Genomic DNA, 20834 nt, shown 5'->3' with positions numbered 1-20834 from the left:
TTAAATAATAATACAGGCCTGTAAATAATTTCAAGCCTACTTCAAAGAAAAAATCCCAAATCCTAGTTAATGATCCGGATCTCTGGATCATTAACTAGGATTTCGAATTGAATGGGTTCTTCTCTGGTCCATGTCCCATCCCTCCACCAAATTTGGTGCAAATCGGTTTATTCCTTTTTAATCATGTAACCCTGCTGAAAGAAACACACAGCTGGAAGTATAACCTCTCTGGGGGAGGTAGTAACTGCTGTATGCTGCACTGGTTTTCCAACGGATGGCGCCACTGTGACGTGTTTCTGTGTTTGGGAGCCCGGTGAAAATATGTGCCCATTGCTGCACAGCAGATAGCAGGCGACGGTGCTCTCATAATGCAAGTTGCAACGGGCCTACAAACAAAAGATCTGCGTATTATGCAAACAGCAGCTGGTTTGTTTATAAGTCCACAAACCAGTTCACTGATCCACGTTTCGTCTCATACTTTCTTCTTGTACGGAGGCTGAGCTGACAGACAGTGGAGCGGTGCACCAACGGAACAGACTGAACTTCTCTGACCACATCCCGGGTGCCTTTAAGGCTGTCGGAAATATTGCGTAGCCCCCATGACCAATCTTAAAGACTCGGCAATTGTGCAAGGGCACAAGGACTTCTGGGGCGCCAGAGGAGAAAATAAACAAATCCCACAATGCTGGTAATGACACTATAAATACTGCTGTTCAAGTCGGAATTGTTTATGAAAACATATTTATTAAAGTGATCACTTAAACAACATCCCATAAATAGATTAATATAAACATGAACCAAACGCTCAGTTAATATCCATGTTCTTCAGGCGCTCATCCCCAACTCTTTCGGACTCTGTTGAACAGAGCATGGTATATTTTGTTACTGACTTATTTACAAATGGAACAATTAAGCTATAAGTAGTTTAAGAAAATAAAATCAGCAACTATAAGATATGTAGTTGTGTTGTGAAATACATTTTCATTCTCAATTTTCAAACACTGTATAGCCAACGATTAATCAATAAATCCAAAAAGTAATGTGCATGTTAATCGATGAGGAAAGCACAAAAGCACGTGAAGTCACGACAGTGTGATTCGACAGACTGGATTGGTACTTTCCGAGGGGCTCGTGAAGGCAGCATCAGTCTCCGGGATCCTGGGTGTGTGCAGTCAGCTCAGCTCAGAGACTGAGAGAAAACACCAGGATCCTCTCAACGTGAGTCCAGCTGTGCCTGTCATCTGTCACCTTGTTTGAAAACTTCTACTCTTCCTCCATCGGGCGGACCGAGAATGGGAAACTATCCGAGCTAGTTTCTGAAGAGGACATACATTCAGAGGGGAACTGTGCTAAAACTACCAGGTTAGTTAGCTCACCACACAGCGTCTCGCTGCCAGCTTTATTCGTAGTTAAGTCAGTTGCTTCATCTTTTAGCTAACTAGCCGTCGCTTGCCGCCATTAGTTAACTCATTTGACATTTGGAAGTGGTATCAATCTGTTCTACCATTTAACGCTGACCAGCCTTGTTAGCCAGCTAGCTTACGTTTCCCAATTGCATGCCATCGGTTAGCTATGCAGACTGTCACCTAGCTAGCCCACTAACGTTAGCACTTGAGGTTAGCAAAAGGGGTCAGAGTGTGTGTTTCGCTGATGCTGAACCACATTCACTGTAATATTACGTCTGCAGACTAGATCATTTTTGGTCCAAGAGACAGACAAGTAGAAAGCGCCACTCCTGGCTATGTTTGAGTAACGTATGACAAACCAACTCGTCAACTTTCGTGTTCCCTTCCTTGCCCTGGTTGGCTGTTGTAAGACTAACGTTATAAGGTGGTTTCCGGTTTCGCCTGTTCAGGTTGAGCCCTCAGTCACACCGTTTACCTCCAGAGAAGGAACAGGAGCACAGTGGAGATGCAGACCTTTCTGAAAGGCCGGAGAGTCGGCTACTGGCTCAGCGAGAAGAAGATGAAGAAGCTGAATTTTCAGGCCTTTGCTGATTTGTGCAGGTATGTGGCTAAAACACCAATTTAATGCATCCAGGTCAAGTGATTTTTTTTAGAGCACCTAACAAAAACAGCTTGACATGCATTCACAGAGTAGGCCTACACCATTACCAATTTATGCCACAGTGATTTAAGAGGTGTGTTGTCAGTGCAGTTCCTCTTAATGACATGGTGACAAACGGGACTGATGATGACCCTTTCTCTTCTTACAGGGAATAGCGCTTTTACAGTTTTCCTTAAAACTTTCTCTTTCACTATGATACAGCATTGGTGACTTCCCTGCAATATCTGCAAAATCATCCAAGGTTTTACTAAAAGTGCAGTTGATTAAGCCTGCGGCTTCTCTGCCTCTGATTCTCTCTGCTGTAGTGCAAAGGCATTTCGTAAAACACATTTGTATGTATGCCTTGAGGGAAGGTGACACAGGAAAAAGGCAAGCCCTGAGCTTAATTTTATTTTCTCTGTAGCAGCTTTTGTTTGTTATGTCTCGAGTCAGTGCTTGTTGAGACATAGTGCGAGGAGTGAATGTGTGTAGGTAGGACTGTTGATAGTGGTCTAAGGTGCATCTATAACAGGACAAGCAACTGAAGCAGGTGTTTTTATTTGGCATATTGTCCTGAAGTATGAAACTTTAATGCAGGTGTGTGTGGACTGAAAAAATGAATCTCTGCTGTGTTAACATATCTTAACCAGAGGATGTGTTCTTATTCCACAAAGTTAATCTGTGACCATTACAGTATCTTACATTCATTGTAACTGGAAAAGTGTGATATCACACAGAGAAGTCTTTTTGTCTCTAGATGTGAGATGTTTTCATTATCTATAAAAAAAAAAATAGGCTTTAGTTGTCCAAATGCATAGCCACAATATGAAAGTGGCCAAGGCTGTGCTTCAGTCCTAGCAAGGTCTTTTTATTTAATTTTCCAGCTTTGAGAGGGATGGCTACATGGGTGTTTTATGTATGCTAGCTTGTATCTTATCCATCTCCAGTTCAAGTTCAAGTTGTTATAAAGTAGGGCATGGATTTACTTGGCAAACATACTGTTATAGAGTATATTGGCTTGGGGAAGTGCTCCTTCCAAGGTATGGCAGCATCCTTATCATCATCCATTGCAACATTGCCTAACTGCCTGTGCTGTTTTAGGGCTGCAGTTATCCTGAAGGCACACATATTAAAGTGACAGCGGCTAACAGTGAGAGAGACTGGAGAGAAAACATTTTAGAGTCCTCAGTCATTTGATTTAGCAAGCATGTGCCCCGATAGGTCAGGTATGTTTACAGTGTGCTTAATAGCAGACAACTGCTTTGAAGGATTTTCACCTTTTCCAAGAGTCGTTGCCTCACAAAGCGACCTGATTGAGCCAGCGCAGATTACCACACTGTAATCCACAAAACATTTTTAATCGCATCATAAACCTCCAAGCAGCACCCCCACCCACCCCTCTCATCCCTGCATCCTGCTCACCCCCTTCTTCCCTCAGAGCTGGACTGTGTGCTGATTAATATGAAGGGCAGGGCCTGAGTGTTAAGAAGTAGTGCTTGTGACAGAAGATCAAGGAGATCAGCCTCCCTCGAACAACAACAAACAACAACACATTTAAATGGAAAAGAGCCACAAAATGAACATGGGCATATCATGCTCTGATCACCACATGACTGCTTTTGTCCATTCTGCCACTAACTTACACTTGTCTTCTAGTTCTCCTTTTCCTGACATATTTCCCCATTATATTGCATCTTCAAGAGGAAGGAGAATAAATGAAATGAAACTTAAAATGTGGGGCTCCTGTACATAAACATAATTGTATTAACAAGGAATTTTATCTTTCCTAGATGACACAACACTACAAGGGTTTGTCAGTCACAAGTAAGCTGTCTTAGGGCTTGCTGGAATTCATCAGAACCACCTCATACCAAACCTTAACACAGGTTTTATTTATCATGGAGTGGCTTCCTTGGCAATATCACACTCATCACATTTCATTTCATGCACTTTGATTTTATCTTACAGATACATATGTGCAGGCTTTTGACTTGTCAGGCTGTATTATGAAAGATAAACCATATGCAAGTATTATATTCCAATAGTGATGAGGTTTTCTCTCTCTCATCATGTGGCATGCAGCTGACACTGCGAGGGCTTCAGTGTGGAGCCTGCCCTGTCTCGTGCAGCTGGACTTCAAGGGTTCTTGCTGGTCAGAGCCACTTGGGTTTATGTTTGTCTGCTTGCACAGCAATTTAGAGGCTTCCTACTAGCTCACATTTACCTGATTTAGAAAAATGTGATGTCCTTGAAAACGCGGTCAGCCTGGGCATCATTGAATAATATGAAAATATTGTCACTTCATCCTGTCAAGGCAAGGCTGCTCTCTAGGACAACAAGGCTGATGAGATTGCCTTGAACTAAACCTACTGTATGCTTGTATGCATACTTTCATTCAAATGATGCACTTTACTGCAGTGTGGAGAAGACTGATTATTTAAAAGCTGTGTTGTGTATCGCTGTAAAATCAAGTAACATGTAAAGCAGTAATTGCATCGATTTATAAGGAACAGATGGCAACAAATTAACAGCCTAAACAGGTAAATCTGCTTCACTTGATTGGCCTGTTTTACCTGTATCTGTTACCTGTTATCCATAAGAAGGCCACACTAAATCACATTAATTCATAATGTTTTAAAGTATCACAGTTTTAGTTCATTGTATTGCTAATCAGCCACAATGGTGTAATAGTCAAATTTTTGTAACAGCTTCATGGGCTTGTGTGTCAAGCTTATTCAAAAAGTTCTGACCCTGAGCTGCTTCTCTGCTGGGTCTTCTCCTTCATCCTTTTCATTCTGCTGTCCGTGTAACAATATAAGAGAGCAGGCGATCTCCATATCTGAGATGGGACAAAACTAAAGGCCCCATTCACACCACATGAAACACACCAGCTGCAGTATTAAATATCCACATTGTTGTTAGGCAGTGAATGGCTGCACTGCTGTTACCATGGGGCTGTAACCTCAAAAACAACTGGCCTGGACGGCTTGAGTTGAGGGTAGTGCCAGGCTGATTTAGTACTCATTGTAAATTCCCTCATGTAGAAGTTGGTTGTTTTGACCATTCAAGTTTTACTTATGTGTTTTTTTAATTATTTTTTTTAAATATATATAAATACTTTGGCAAATTTGTGGCACTGACCTAGAGAGGACACTTGACAAGCTAGCTCCATCAGAAATGTGCAAATTGCTCTCTCTTCTACTCTCTGTATGGGCACTTGTTTTTCTCTCAGTGGAGAGGTAAGGACTAATATAAATCCAGCATGTTAAAACATCTTCTGTGCCTTTTAACAGTAGATTTAACAATAGAGAAGAAGTCATCTCACATTTAAATTTATGCACAAATGATTAGTGCTGTGTACAAGACAAGGAGAAGAGATGTGCCCAGAGAGAAGAGGTTCCTGATCTGAACAGTGAAGTGGTTTACTACGTTATGATAGTTACCTCCACCAACATCTCCATTCTCGTAGAGGTCTGCTGGTTGCCAAGCAACCAATTTTTATCCAATGACTAGTATTTCTGTGTCATTTCTGAAAAGTCGCATCTTCGCCCTGCTCTGGAGAGCGATTTAGTATTTTGGCTGCAACAATCTTATTCTGCCGTCCTGCTATCAGACAAATTTCCTGAATAATTTAGGATCATTGTTCATTTATTTTTGACGCCCGGGTGCAGACAGGCTCATGTGTCAGTAGCTCATGTTTCTAACTGTAGTCAGATTGTTGAAGAGCTATGTGAGTTTCTATTTAATTCCTCTTATGGAGAGGAACTATTTTGACACACATTTACAGAAAGAGTAAAAGTTACCTTTGTCTTACAAAGGAAGGAAATCCAGTTAGAAAACAAAAAGCATGTTTTACATAGGTTATACTTTATAAGTTAAGTCTTTGCCTACAGGCCTGAGTTTTTAGGCACTGAAAAGACAACAGGCATCGTCACCTACAGTACCTGACATACATTTACATTACATGTCTTGCATCTTATATCTTATGGGTTTTTTCAGTGCCCGGCAGTGTCTGTTTATGACTGATCACTGAATCTGATCAGTTTATTTTTGGTCAAATTAATGAGTGTTACTTGTTGTTTTCTTTTTCAGGAAAAGAGGAATAGAAGTTGTTCAGGTAAGTGGACAATATTTTTTTGTTATTACAAAACAAAATTGAGCAATTATTTATTGTTTAAGTTGGAGAATCTTAAATTTAGATCCCAGCTAAGAGGCTATTTTATTCAGATTCACTGTCAGAGTTGAAGCCACACCATTTACTACATTTTTCCACTGTAAACTGCTGTGAGTTTGTTACCTCCTACATACCTGATGTGGTTGCTTGACAGTCTTGTTATTTTCAGTCTGCAAACATCATCAGTCGCAGGCTTACAGACCAGGCTATGTTCATTGTTCAGCTGTGATGCAACTCACAACACGATATTTCAACACCTGGCCTCAACTCTGTTAACTGTTGGACGTCACAGGAATCTACTTGGGGCAGTGGCTTATGTGTGTGTGTGTGTGTGTGTGTGTGTGTGTGTGTGTGTGTGTGTGTGTGTGTGTGTGTGTGTGTTTTTGTGTGTGTATGTGTGTTTTTGTGTGTGTGTGAGTGTTTGAGTTGAAAACTCTGAACAGCTTGGCAGGAGTGATAGAAGTCATTGCACTCAGTCACATATGCCCAGTGTAATATTTTTTTAGAATATAAAATTGCATATATTTGAGCAGCTACATCTTAATAGTCTGTCTGTAGTAATGACTTAGCTCTACTAAAGGATGGGTGCTGACTAATGTTCAGGTAAATGCCGGCCCCAGGGAAGTGAGTCAGTAATGGATATTGCATAGTACACACTCTGTAAGTAAACACAGCACATACAGAAGCACAGTTACAATTGTTACTAAGCCCTTAGATCTCAGTACTGAAAAGTGCTTGTCAGTTAAAGTGCTCTCTGCCATTGAAGAGGAAATTATCTTGTCCTTTTCTCTCTTTTTTTAATGCTGTTTCTTGTCTTCATGGGAGGTTCTTTTTTTCCCCTTCACTTTGAGGTTATTATTTTCCTCTCACTGGCCTGACGATATCAGCACACCCAGAAAGAGCCTTGTCCTGGGAATAGTCCCAAAGTAAGCAAGTCTTTGTTTCCCACTGCGCTTTCAGCCCCTCCTGGGAGAGAGCAGATCCTCCCAGACCTTCAGCTATGGGTACCCAGGGACTTGAACAGCCCTCCAGTCTTCCCAATTTCTCTTTTTCCTGGACTACCTGTTGTCCACTGAGTTCCTTTTTTCTTCCTGCAATTCAGCATAAACTCACTTTATTTTTAGCTGGGCTGTCGCTGCCAATTGAGAAAGCTCAGTTTATTCATACACCCAGAGGTGTTTTTGAGTTCAGACCAGTGACTCGGCTACCCAGGATGCACCCACTGCCAGTCAGTGCCTGTACTGTCATGACTGCATCACAAGCAAAGATAATGGCAGCCATTGTAATGCTTTGGTGTTTCTGTGTACAAAGCTGTCCTCTCCTATTGGACTGCTGAACTCTGAGCACAGAAACATTTAGACTTTCCCTTAGCCTGTTATGTTGCAAGCAATGCTGAAATTTCTAATGCCAGATTATGTATTACACATATATAATCCGGCATTAGAAAACGTTTTGTTTTACATATTTTCTTCTGGATGTCTTGCGCTTGTTGGTTCATTTTAGGCCCAATCATGCTAAATCCTCCTAAGACAAATTTCCAAATGAAGTAAATAAAGCATGCGGAGGGTGATGAAGTGATGGTACATTGAAAGGAAAACATTTAAGCTTCCAAATGAAGATGTTTCTTTGCAGACAAATTGTTCAGCTTGCTTTGTTTATGTTTTATTCATTTGTTTTTTTGAAGCCTTGAGGGTGGGTGGGAGTATTGCTATTATGTGGTTATCAAGTGAATTTAACCTTCTCTAGAAGGCTGGAGTAGAATAAAGCTTCAAATTTATCTCTCGCAGCCAATTTAATCATCTAACCTTGTCCCTGTGGACTGACGGACTAGCTGATCCTGGTGATAACAACTCAACCTTGGATATCCAGGCTAGGATAAATTAATTCTAACCTTTTCTGGCAGAGTAAACCTTTGCTTATGTTGTTTACAAAATAAATACAAGTTCTTTCACCTATTCGCTGTGTGTTGTAACCTCAGACTAGCTGGAATAATAGCAGTGCACGAGAGCTGAAACAATTAGTTGATTTGTTGATCAACGGAAAATTAAACTGCAACTATAACTGCAACTATTTTGATTTTCCTTTTCTTTAAAATGCCAAATATTCTCTAGTTTTAACTTCTCAGATATGAACATTTGCTGCTCTTCCATATCTTATGACAAAAGTAACAGTCTGAAGACGTCAATGTGTTTCTGGGATAGTGAAAATGCCTTTTTTTTTCCTTTTTTTTTTACTAATTACAGACATGTTATGTACCAGCTGATTGATTGATTAATCAAGTAAATAATCACCAAATGAACTGGTAATACGAACAATTGTTAGTTGTAGGAATTGACATAAAGATAAGTCATTGTAATTGCACATAGCATGGTATGGTATTTGCCAAAAGTGGCTAGATCCTCCAGAGGGTTGGTAGTGGTTATGACGTCACTGTGTGAACAGATCTTTGCTAAATCTGGCAGCCACAGGGAGTTAATGTTATATTTCCATTTATAGTGTGGGAAAATGATCTACATTTATACCCATCAGGACCAACAAAAACTGGAATAACAACAGAAGGTTCTTCTGTTTGACTTTCTATGATTGCCCCCTTTAGCCTCTTGCAGCTTTCCACTTGAGTTCTTTTTTTATAAGTAGCCCATTATCACGCTCTCCTTGTCTCTACTTTTCCCTTCGCCATCGTTCCTTTCCCTCCTCCAAGTGATTTTGCACCAGCTCATCAATACTGACCCCTTCTCCCTGAGCTCATGAGAGCCATCCTCCCAGTGCTCTGTACATTAGCCTGTCTGTATCACAGAGCTGATGAGATTAACTCACCAGGCTCGGCCTTGAGGAAGCCAATATTCGCTCTGAGAGAGAAAGCCCATCACAGCAAATGGCCATCATTTGAGTGGGCTGTCCACGGAAAGTTATTGAGTTACCGTTTTTATTATATGGTAAGTGCTTAAGAATTTAAAGTTAATTTCCGCCATGTTACTGTATCTCGCCCACATATTGAATTTGTGGAGGCTGACAAACAAGAGATTGTCTTTGGAAGGAATTTATTGATCCTCCAGTGCTCCATGATCCAAGCCCAGCTGATTGGTGGCTATTATTGAGAATTAGCATCTAGCCACATAAGTTAAACTGGAGCAAAAAATTTGAAATGCACGGAGAGCTTTACCACAGAGGTTTGCAAGTCATTACAACAAAGCCAAAGTGTGAGTTTATCAAAGTATCTTAGTCATCTTAACACTTCCTGTGATTTAAAAATAGATATTTTCTTAACTGCCACAAGACATGTGCGGGGGAGTATCTGAGGAGTCTGGGAGTTCAGGGTGGGGATGATGATAAATGAGGTATTCATCAGTTTGACTAAGATCAACTTCACAGTGACTTCTTTACCTCCCTAACTATCCTAGCACTTCTCAGTTGGTCTGGTAGAGGTATGGAGTCTCGTTATTTCTCCATTTAAAAATTTCATCATGCATGATTATGATGATATAATATATGATATGATATGTTAAAAAAAAAAAAGATGCTCTTAACCTGCCTGCACAGTCACTTGAGTCACACACATTAAGTAATGGTTAACACATTAACATTATACTCATAGGTTTATTAATGGTGATAAAAGCTGAATGACAATTGCCTCACAAGCCTCCATTGCACAACATATTCAGTAGGAGGAAAGTCTGATTACTCTGAGGACTCCAGGGATGCTGAGGAGACCTCCATTAGCCTAATAAGCTCCCAGTTTGAATCTCCATATGGTTTTTGGCTGGAGATTCACCTTCGTGTTGATCTCGTCTCATGTTTAGTCTTGCACCTCATGTGAGGTGTGGCCAGCAGCCACAGTTTATCTCAGAGACATGTGTTTCTCTTACACTAGGGTGTCAAGTACCACACAGCATACAAAATAAATCATTCATCATGTCTGTCTGCACTCTACCCACAGTCCTGCTCTGGGCTAGCCTGACAACAAAGCAAAAGCCAGGTGAGATTTGATCCAGCTGAGTGCAGCTAGAGAAAGACATCTAAAAGATAAAGCAGAGGCTCCAGACATAGGTTCATACAGTTTGTGTTCAGTGTATGGAATTATGTTGAAAACTGAAGTACACTCTGAGCTCAGTCCTCACTGTTTGCTCAAAATCACCGTCCTTAGATTTCCCAGGGGTATAGCTTGGTCCCACTGTGAGGCTACATCAAAGCTGAAAATATATTGGCCCTGACCTGCCCTCTCCCTCCACGATCCAGCGTGTTTTCTGTGCTGTCCATCACTACCATGGCTCACTGCTAGCTCTCAGTCCCAAAGGGATTTGCAAAGACGTCAACTGACATTTCTGCTTTTAGCATTTAGCAGGACATCAGTGACTTTACTGCTGGGTTTTTGGATGAGCTCTAAAACAGGGTCACTCTGTCTGCGCACAGGGAGAGGAGAGCCTCATCTCATCCTCCGCGATGTGTCTTTGCCAGTGGGTGTTGACCCCCATGATGTAGAGGCCTGTTTTTGTTGAGAGGCCAGGCTGTGGATAGGCCCTCTGTGTTGTGTAAGCAAGAGATTAAAAGCCGTGCCTCAGTGGAGTACAGGCAAATTCCCATCCACCCAGCCCCATCACACTGACACTGCTAGCTAGACAGAAAACAAGAGCGACCGCCTCGGTTTTTAGCGACCTGCTGTACCTCACGCCCTGTCACCACTGCTGCTCACAGCAGCTAGTGTTGTAGACACAGTAATAGTTTATCCACAGGTGACAACACATTTTTATGAGTGTTGACTTACCAACACAGTGCTATTAAGGTCATAGCAGCATGTTTGTGTTTTATGCATCTGCCATATGCTCACACCTCTGTGTCTACGTGTCTCCCGACCACACAAGTCCGGATAAACCAGCTAGACAGCTGAGACACCAAGTCGCCAGAACCTGGGCTAAATAATTCTACTTAATGCACTCATACTGTTTGATTCTTACAAAGTATTGTCAGCTGTAGTGCTGTAGTCCTCCTAATATTGGTTGTTGAGTATCCCAACTGGTTGTTGCATTTTATGCACAGTGCCACAGTATCAACCACTGTCCTCTACAGCAGCTTCTGTTGCTAAGTAAATTTCATTTTGGCAGAAAAGGTGTGTACTCGTCAGACTTTGGAGTTGCCTTAGCTTGGGGTAGATGATATAAGGATGTATACCATGATTGAAATCTGAGATTTAGCCAAATGATTTATACTGTAATATTCGTCCCTTTAACATCTCTCAATTGGTTTTCCAGTAAACTTATTATACCACAACATATATCAGTATGGTGAAATAATACTTAACTATGATAAAGGATTTCAGCAACACTACCAAGTACTAGCTGCGACGCTGCCTTTTCCACTGTTACGTGCTGCTTATGTGTCAATTCTAACTAACCTTATAGAGTCCCTGAACACGTTTGGCTTCATTGGCTTGTGTACATTTTTGCAGCTTGTGTTGGCATGTTACTTTTGAGCTGGGCGTGCTTCTATAGGCAGGAGAAATGGAGCGTGGAGGAGACTGAGATCCAACAGCATTAAAATGGACAGAGAAAGAAATGCTGTGTTGGTGTTGCATAATGAGCTCTTTAGGGAATACAGCTTGACCTGAACACTGTTGTTGGTATTTCTTGGCATACTGTGTACACACTATGATGTGCAGCATAGGATGTGCCTGCTCAACACAGAAAAGCTCATATTCTCTGTCAGACTAAGTCAAAACAATGTCTCGCTTAACTTCAGTAGGAGCTAAACTACAGGTGAAGTTTTTATTCTCTGTGGTGAAACCTGTTTAAAGAAGACAATATATATGTCAGCTGATGTTTAACAAATTTACCACTCTGCAGTTGACTTTTTAGGGTGGGACTAAACATACTTAATAATTAGTCATCTATCTATCACATATCTCTGAATCATTAACCACAAAATGATGGCTCTGACTGAGGCCAACCCTAAACTAACTGAAGCTCTGTTCAGTTTTACAGTTCTTGCATTGATCCAAACCCGTGTGACTGAAGTGTATTCACTCTCCGTCTGTGTACTGTCTGGACAGCATAAAGGACAGTGGGGTTCTGCCTGGCTCTGGCTTATTTGCACAGGTGTTTCTGAATTATCTTTTGTCTGTAACGATCAGGTGTTCCCTATCTGCTGATTAGCTAATGAGTTGGCGTGGGGCTGTGTTACACAACAGCAGCCCTGCAACCACTTCACGTTACATTGTTGCTGTGTTTGCTCTGGTTTCATTTGAACTGTCTGTTTGAGTCCAATATTTTAATTTTCCACCTTCAAGGAGTCATAATGTGTTGTTAAATTTGTCACAGGCTTGGCCTTAATAAAATAAATTAAGACTGCCACGGTTGTGCTACTGCTGTGGGAAAACAAATGGCCTAAAGTTGAGCCAGAGATTTCTGATAATTAGTTTGTTTCAAAATGTACTTTCACTCCCCTACGGCCCTTTTCTGCAATTACTATGCCTAGCCACATATTAAAGACTACTTTGTGTCTTAAGTTTTGTAACTTTAAAAGTTGCCTCTCACGCACAGACACTAGTCTAAATCATAGCATCTCTTCTCTATCTCTTGAAGTGTTCCTACATTGTGTGTGCATGTGTGTGCAAGTACTGACCCACATAAGTCTTATCACACTTGGAGAGCTGGTTTGACTACTTGTGAACTACTTGGCCAGTGCAGTCAGTCTTTCGGCTGCGGTAAACTTCAAACGAATGCTAATTTGGCATTTTCTCAGAGGCTGTCGAATGTGCTCAGCAAGACTGGAAGGCTGGCCAGAAGGAGATAGTTTGCAACTCATAGTAAAATAGATGACATCAGAAATAAATCGTGATGGTGTAATTCAAAACAAATACGACATAAACTCTGGCTGCACCAGCGTTGCAGCTATAAATAAGATAAAATCAGACCTGATGCTGTTTTATAACCAAAAAAGCAGAAAAGAAAACATGTTTGTTTCCTCGAGCAGAACTATGAGAAGGGATAGAGAGATCCCTCTTTTCTATTGATAGACTGGGAGTATAAATGAGGAGGTTGATGACAGATTAATGACTTCCCAAAATGACTTAACCTTTTCTTATAAATACTCTCACATCCATCTTCCAAGTAATTTATTTGAGGACACAATGAAATGCATTTGAAATGCAACATTATTGTGAATTCTCCAGTTTGCTTTGTATACTTGATATTTTTTGTCCCCACTGCATATGAGACTGGGTGTTTTGGATAACGGGGTCCGTCAAGCGCAGCCACAATTCAGGCTCATACATATGGTAATTGGAGGTTTTTGTACATTCGAGACTCCATCACCAGTGCTGCTTCCTACCTAGGCTGCCTGGTCAGTGATATGGTGCATGTATAAGTACTGTCTATAACGTAGCAGGCCAATACATATGATAAACTTCCCCTTTTCAGCTTGCAAATAGGATGAGTGTGGTGTGAATAAACAGTAGGTAAAACAAAAACAATTCACCCAAAGTTCACACAAAATATGGAAATTCTTTGGGTTTGTTAAACAACTGTAAGCAACAGTGCTTTTGGGGGCAGTTATGGAGACAAGTTCTTACTTGAGCAAACTGTGGAGAATGAATTGATTTTTTTGGGTGGGGGTGGGGTGTTGAAAACTCATACTGTTTGTGAGAACATGCTGATTTTGATTTTGTGAGAAGTATAATATACTGCTGGTTTTATGGTTGAGTTAGTCAGAGACAAAAAAGACAGCCATGGCAGCTTAAACTCTGACATAGTGTTTTATTTAACTGTTAATAAAATTTCATTCACCAAGAATCAAATTTATATTGAGCATTTGCACTTTTATATTGCAATGATGAATCACTGCAGTTGCTTCAAAGCATTAAAGGCAGTCAGATTTCAGTCAGAAACCACTCGATTTCAAATCATCACCTCTTAGCAGTTTTGGGAAAAAAGCTTTTCATGGATGATTGCTGAGGTTTACCATTTCTAAATGTGGTGAATGAATACCTGAGTGTGCAATGGCCCTGTTTGTGTCATAATTCTTGACCCATGGTTGTTCTCCTCTTTCCCTAGCTGGATCTCAGCCAGCCACTGGAGGAGCAGGGTCCCCTGGATGTCATCATCCACAAACTGACTGACCTCATCCTGGAGGCTGACCAGAATGATTCACAGGCCGTGCTGCTCGTCCAAAGAGTACAGGTATGTATCTTTATCTTCCATCCTTTCCCCGGATTATTCAAAAATGAGAAGGTCTAGGAACGTGGTAGTAATGAAAGTGATCATTTCCGCTTCTTGGAAAGCCTCTGGGTTGTGCACATCATTTTGGAAACGTATGAAAAATATCTTTATTCACTTCTAGTACTTTTCTGACCATGTAATCAATTTATTAGACTAGCTCCATGCCTTGTAGATTTAAATGTTAGGACATGGAAGTTGATGATTCTTGACCTTAGGAACAGTGTGTGTGATAAAATAATGGTTAGGATTAGTACATGACTCAGTGATCATATGGCCCAGCAACTGTCTGCATGCATGATATGGAGGAGATTGAGCAATCTCTTAAGATACAGTTTTAAAATTGGAAAAAAATGTAGAAATTCTGTCTGGTATTGTTTATAGTACAGTAGTGCCACTGCTATAGCAGTAAAGATTTATGGATCAGTTTTATGAGTGCAGTTAAATGTCCCAGTTCAAAGAATCAGAGTGTGTACAAGGAATCAAACCAAAAGGCCAAAGATCCCTGACTCGGTTACATTAAGGACATTATCAGCTATATTTGAGCATGTGGTGATGCTTTAAAACCTGAGCGCTGTCATTGGAAGTTCATAAAGAGTTTTTCTCATTCTTCCTGAAGTGAGAAACATCTCACACAGACAGCAGATCACAACTCAAGATGTGGCACTGTGAACACACTTCAAAAAAGGGGTGTGTGTCTGTGTATTTATTAATCTGGCAGTGCTGTGGATGGTGTGAAAATTAATTTTCGTCCACCAGCTCCCACTGCATTTCTCTCTCTCTCCCTGTCTCTGAATGACTCAGAGGAGCTGTAATCCTGATCAGCATCATGCAATTCTGTCAACATGTTCCTGACTGCTCAATTAGGAAGGACAAACAGGATGTCAGTGTGGAGCAATCACTTAAACTGCAGAGCCTGGTCAATATTAACACATAGCTGCATTTGCACACTTTTATGGTAGAGTATTAAGTAAGCCATTTTGAAGCAAATGCACAAACCTGTTTTTTTTTGTTTTTTTTTTATAAAGCACTGTGACAAAAAACACTCTAGATAACCTCACAGGGTAAAGTACAGGTCCACTACCCAGCTTCTGAAAACAGCAGCAATGGTGGTCGTTTACAGACATAATAGTGAAGGTTTTTCCACTAATCTCCAAGAAGTCACATGCTAATATAAATATGAACCTTTTTTTTTTTTTTTACAGTAGTTTGCTACAAAAACGCCACCGCACATTTCCAGTTCCATATTTTTCAGTTGCTGGCAAGAAGACAGATGATAAGCACGAGAGATCATTGGTTTAACCATCCACAAGCAACATCATAAATAACGCTCATTAGAGGTAAACTTTGACCCCTGCATCAACAGCCTCACCTAATACAAGCACACAAAGATAATTATTTGAAGAGGAAAAGAAATTCATCAAGTAAAAATGCCAAACATTTTCTTTGTCCAGAGCTTTTCTCTGTTTATATCATTATAAATGTTGTGTTTTCGTTTTTTTTGTTTTTGTTGGTCAAAACAAGCTTATTGAAGAAGTCACCTTGGTTGTGATGGTCATTTTTTACTTCTCTTACTATACTCATTTTAAAGGCCAAACATTTACTGAATTAATCAAGTAATCAAAAGAATAATCTCATGATTAGGTAATATGAAAATAATAATTTGTCGCAGTCCAAATTAAAAGGCACTGTGGTTTAGAACAGTGGTAACTTTTCTACAAGCTGCTACACCTATTGTTCAGGTCATGCTTATTAATAGAGTTCATTTTGTCGATCTCTAAGTTGACCTCTTATTCTGTCAGTTTCCTAAAACAAATAAGGTTCACTGTGTTCACCTCCTTTTTTCCCACTTACCTCCTTCAGCTCTTTTTATGAGATCCCCAGGCACCAATTGTGTCCTGATCATAACTACGGATCTCCTCCCAGTCAGGTTGTGTACAGTACATCTCGAAAAGATGTCTTTCTTTTAGCTACTAGCGAAAGACTGTAACCATAGATGAAGCATTGATCAGATATTAGCTGCTAAGCAAAAGCTCAGTTTTGTGGCTTAGTCCCCTTCAGTTCTGGCCATTCACCTGAACACAACTGTCAAGTGTGCTTACATTTCTGTTGGAAATATAAGCGTTGGCGCATTTCTAATATCCCATAGCTGTGATCATAAATAACCTTTAGTGTTGTGGAGGGAATAAGCCTTCCTCTCTAAAATAGCTCTATATTCAAAACAAAATGTCAGGCTGGGATGCACTCGGGTGATTAAGTGTCCTGAGGTGTGAGCCATGTGCACAGCAGACCTGGAACAAATATCATTTACATGATTTTTCCGCAGGCTTCATGATTATGGGTGCAATGATGATCCTTTTTTTTTTTTTTAATTAATCACTAGTAGCAATCTGTATAGGAGGCTGAGATTTAAGGACCTAAATCAGTTTCCCAACCTTTGTATATTTTGTTAACATCTTTGACATAGTTACCTGAAAATTGAAATGAATGAAATAGAAAAATACCAATATTAATTTTGTTTGGAAGGTGAAATTGCATCTGTTAACAATTATAAACACATGGAGGTAGTTTTTTGTTTACCTTGCTGCCCATTATGTGAAGCTTGTTACATGAAATAGGGCTTCTCTGTGATCGACAGCTCAGGAGATTCGAGCTGATGTGGTCAATCAAACCCATCTGGTTGTGGTTAGTGCTAAAAGTTATTTTCCACTTCAGGTTTGATGCCCGTGGCATCACAGACATGGCTTCCAACCAGTGGCACAGATTAGATCCTCTACTGACCATATTTTCTCAGAAACTGCTTTTCCCTGTGGAAACAGATCTGCCCTGAAAAATGAGCAGAAAATGTGCAGCCCTTACACCCACGCTCTTTCACCCACGCTGACATATGTCTGGCTCTTCTTCTCTCTTAACACCTGCTCGCCAGTGTTCGTCTCTATCTAACCTCCCCCTTCTGTCTGTGTTTAACTGCACTTCTTCTTCTGAGATGCAGAAATCAGCAAGTGAAAGTCCTTATCAGCAGTGTAGTCCTCTAGACTCCTGGAAGATTAGTTTGGATTTATTTTTTGGCGGCAGCATGTTTGACTTACATAACCACTCAACTGGCTTTGATCAGCGTTGCCCATTAGATCCTGGCAAATCCTACAGATGGGTCCTCCATGTCTAGGCAAAGGCATTTGTTTAAATGCTGTGTGCGTCAGTATGTGTATGTATAATGAGTCAGTTCACAAATGGGCGTTTTTTTTCCCACTGTATGTGTGTGTTTGATTTAATTTCATGCGAACACGTATGACAGTGGAGCTGTGGTGTTTTTATAGAGCTGTGATGTGAGCAGGCAAGCTGTTTGTGTAATATGCAGGCCGGCCAGCTCCACCTGACAGCATTTGTGAGTCAGTAAAAATTGCTCGGAAGGAACGGTTGGCAGAGAAATTCACAGAGCGGGGATGGAAATGTGGAGAGTATGGAGAGCTGCAGAGGGAGGTGGTGTGGGGACAGAGCCAGAGGAGAGCCGGCAAGAGAGGAGAAGGGAAGAGAAGGGGAGTGCAGTTATGTAAAACGGCAAACCTCAGGCTGACCCAACAGCCGGCCATACAGAGATGTAGTGATGTAACCTACACAGAACCGCTGGCATACATCTCATGCTCTCTAGCTCTCTCATACACACACACACACACACACACACACACACACACACACACACACACACACACAGAGACAGGGTGAGGCATGTTGACCCTTTAACTTATTGTTTGTATTCATAATTTGCTCACTGCACTATGTTTGTTTAACATTCCTAATCCGTAGGTATATGTTTTTGTGTGTCATGTGTCATGTGTCATGGCAGATGGTTTCACATGGTATGCAGCCTCAGTCTGTGGTTTGCCTTTTTGCACGCTTGGGAATAATCTACAGTATGTTCTAGTAACACACACACACACACACACACACACACACACACATATAAATGCACACACACAGGGTTGCAACTAAAGATTATTTCCAGTATTGATTAATCTGTCAATAATTTTTTTTGATGATTTGATTTCAAAGTGGATAAAAATGCCCATTATAATATTCTAGAGCCACAATGTTTGTGTCTCTGTGTTTCAGGACTATATTGATGCCCACCCTGAGACTATCGTTCTGGACCCCCTTCCAGCCATCCGAACTCTGCTGGACCGCTGCAAGTCCTACCAGCTCATCCACAGGATAGAGAGTTGTATGCAAGGTAAGACATCCAGGTAACATGGCTCAGTCAGACTAATGTTTCTAAAAGGGAAATACCAGACCAAATCACAATGGAAATTATGCAATGACTGGATTAGTACAAATTTGTGTTTGTTGTTTTTTTATGCAAAGGTCAAATTTGATGAAATGTGAGAACACATTCAAATTACTGACCTATGACCAACGCTGAACTTGAGGTAATTAAGAGAACTAAATGTCAAAAACAGGGGAAGTTGTTGCACCACCCAATTGTATGTTCCCCTGCTCTGCTGAAGTATAAAGTGCTGTACAGAGGAGATGCTGCATTGTCTTCCGCCAGTACATTCTCTTGAAAATAACCAGTTTAAATAACTGTCCAGTTAGAGTAGTCATTATGTCACAAGCAGCGAAGTGCAAATTTATTTTGCTGTCATTTTGCAGTGTAACCAGGCTTGTACTCTGTGAATAGTACACAGTGTGTCATGGGTTCAAATCAGATCAACACCATGAGTGTCTCTGTTCCCCTCCAAGCCCTCAATATTATAAAAAAGCAGAAGTTGTTTAAAATAATCAAAGAACTGTTGATTCGGTGGAGACAGCCTTCTACCTTATTTAATGTGTCTAATGTTATCAAGAGGATGGAGTTGTGTTAACTGAGGGACCTCTGTCTTTCCTCTTTACTTCCAGAGGCGACACGTGGGTAACATATGACCGCCCTGTCGCCTCTCACTTGAATTATGTTGCGTGATGCTTCCGAGCAGATGTTTAATTCTTGCCGGCAGAGTGCTATGCTGATATCATAATTCCTCGCTTCCCTTTCACACGACAAAAGAACCTCTCTGTGTCCCCCTGTCTGAACCCAGTATGAACTTGGCTCGGTGCGTTTGTCGCTGATGGATCAGAACTTGCCTTCAAATCAGTCCAGCAACACGTTCTGCTGTCACTGAGCTCATAAAGTAATCAACAGGCAACGAGTTTTTGGCCAAAGGCGGAGAAACGCAGTGACGACACGAGCACATTCCCTGCCCACACACACTGTAAACACACCTGTGACTCATCCACATTTCCTTTACCCCCATACATGGCAGGGAACATAAACCTTCTAAGTACTTCTTCACTGAGCGTCTGTGACTCCGTGAGGGGCTGCAGTTTGGTGTCAGAGCAACGGATCAGAGGCGTTTCAGCATGTCGGCAGTGTCAGTGGTGTCTTAAAATAGAACCACGAGAAGATGTCTTTTTATCCAAACAGACACGATGGCTGTTACGTAACAAAGAGTATAAGCTGCATTGCTCTGTCTCACTATGCGTATTTGGTTTGAAGAGGAGGGTGGCTCACTTGCTGCATTTAGTGGAAGCTCTTTTTTCCCTCCCCACTCTCCTTCCATTAATGCAAGTGGTGCTCTCTGCTCACACTTAGGCTTGCATACCAAACCTGCTTGACAATTGTAGTCAGTTTAGACACGAGGTATGGAGTGTAAGCCTTTATAATCCTAGACCATAGCACCATGATTATAGAAAAAAAAACTGCATGTGACCACAGTTGAATGTACTTTCCTCTGTCAGCAAAAAAAAAAATGAGTACAAAGAACTGGGTTAAGGTTAGAGTAAAATAAAGGATAGTGTGAGAGTGTGGAAAGTCTACCTTGTTTTCTTAGGCACAGGCACTTCCTCCTCCTTATCAGCAGAGACCATGGAGTCCTGGAGCAGCTGCCAAGGCAACCAGGCACTAAAAGGCCATTGAGAGCCTGCCGTGCTTCACAATCTGCATGACTCAGAATAGTACTGTATAGGAGGAAACACTTGAGGTGTGCTGATGCTTTCTCTGGAAAAGTGAACGTTATTTTATCACTTGAGTGGTCTCTCAGTGTTAACAGGCCTCAGTCATGGTACATTTAGCTGCTGTGCTCTGAATTGTTTGAATTAATATAAATGCAAGTACAAGAGTTAGCTCATCTTAATGTTCTGTTTAAAAGAAAACAGCCAGACAAGGGCCACATGTGCACTAATGGATCAGTGTCACTGGTTCATAGTTCTGCTCATTGGAACTTTGGCGCTGCTCTGTTGTCCAACTTGGTTTTGTGTTTCCTAATGTGAGCCAGAGCTAGGTAACTGTTTATGTTACTTAGTGGAATCCACTGGTTCCCGTGTATACATGAGTTTTGATATCTTGGACTGTTTTTATAGATAGAAACCGTCGTCAA

The 20834-nt window shown here is 41.0% G+C and overlaps 1 protein-coding gene across 2 annotated transcripts in view; it reads left to right on the top strand.

The window, feature by feature from the left end:
• Nucleotides 1-1145: 1145 nt before the first annotated feature.
• Nucleotides 1146-20834, top strand: part of itpk1b (inositol-tetrakisphosphate 1-kinase b) — a 30213-nt gene continuing 10524 nt past the window's right edge. For both annotated transcript variants that reach the window (XR_015437662.1, XM_023412881.2), the window contains exons 1-5: nt 1146-1362; nt 1856-2006; nt 6139-6163; nt 14266-14391; nt 18538-18655. Coding sequence is in view for 1 of the 2 variants with exons in the window: in XM_023412881.2 (XP_023268649.1) it covers nt 1912-2006; nt 6139-6163; nt 14266-14391; nt 18538-18655 (364 nt within the window). In the remaining variant the exon portion in view is untranslated. The remainder of the gene's footprint in view (nt 1363-1855; nt 2007-6138; nt 6164-14265; nt 14392-18537; nt 18656-20834) is intronic.

This window comes from Seriola lalandi, unplaced genomic scaffold (genome assembly GCF_002814215.2).
Source record: "Seriola lalandi dorsalis isolate HSWRI2012SDOR001 ecotype SW California unplaced genomic scaffold, Sedor1 jcf7180002054491, whole genome shotgun sequence".
Taxonomy (NCBI): domain Eukaryota; kingdom Metazoa; phylum Chordata; class Actinopteri; order Carangiformes; family Carangidae; genus Seriola; species Seriola lalandi.
Note: the sequence above shows the minus strand (reverse complement) of the source record. Positions and strands in the feature narration are given on the sequence as shown.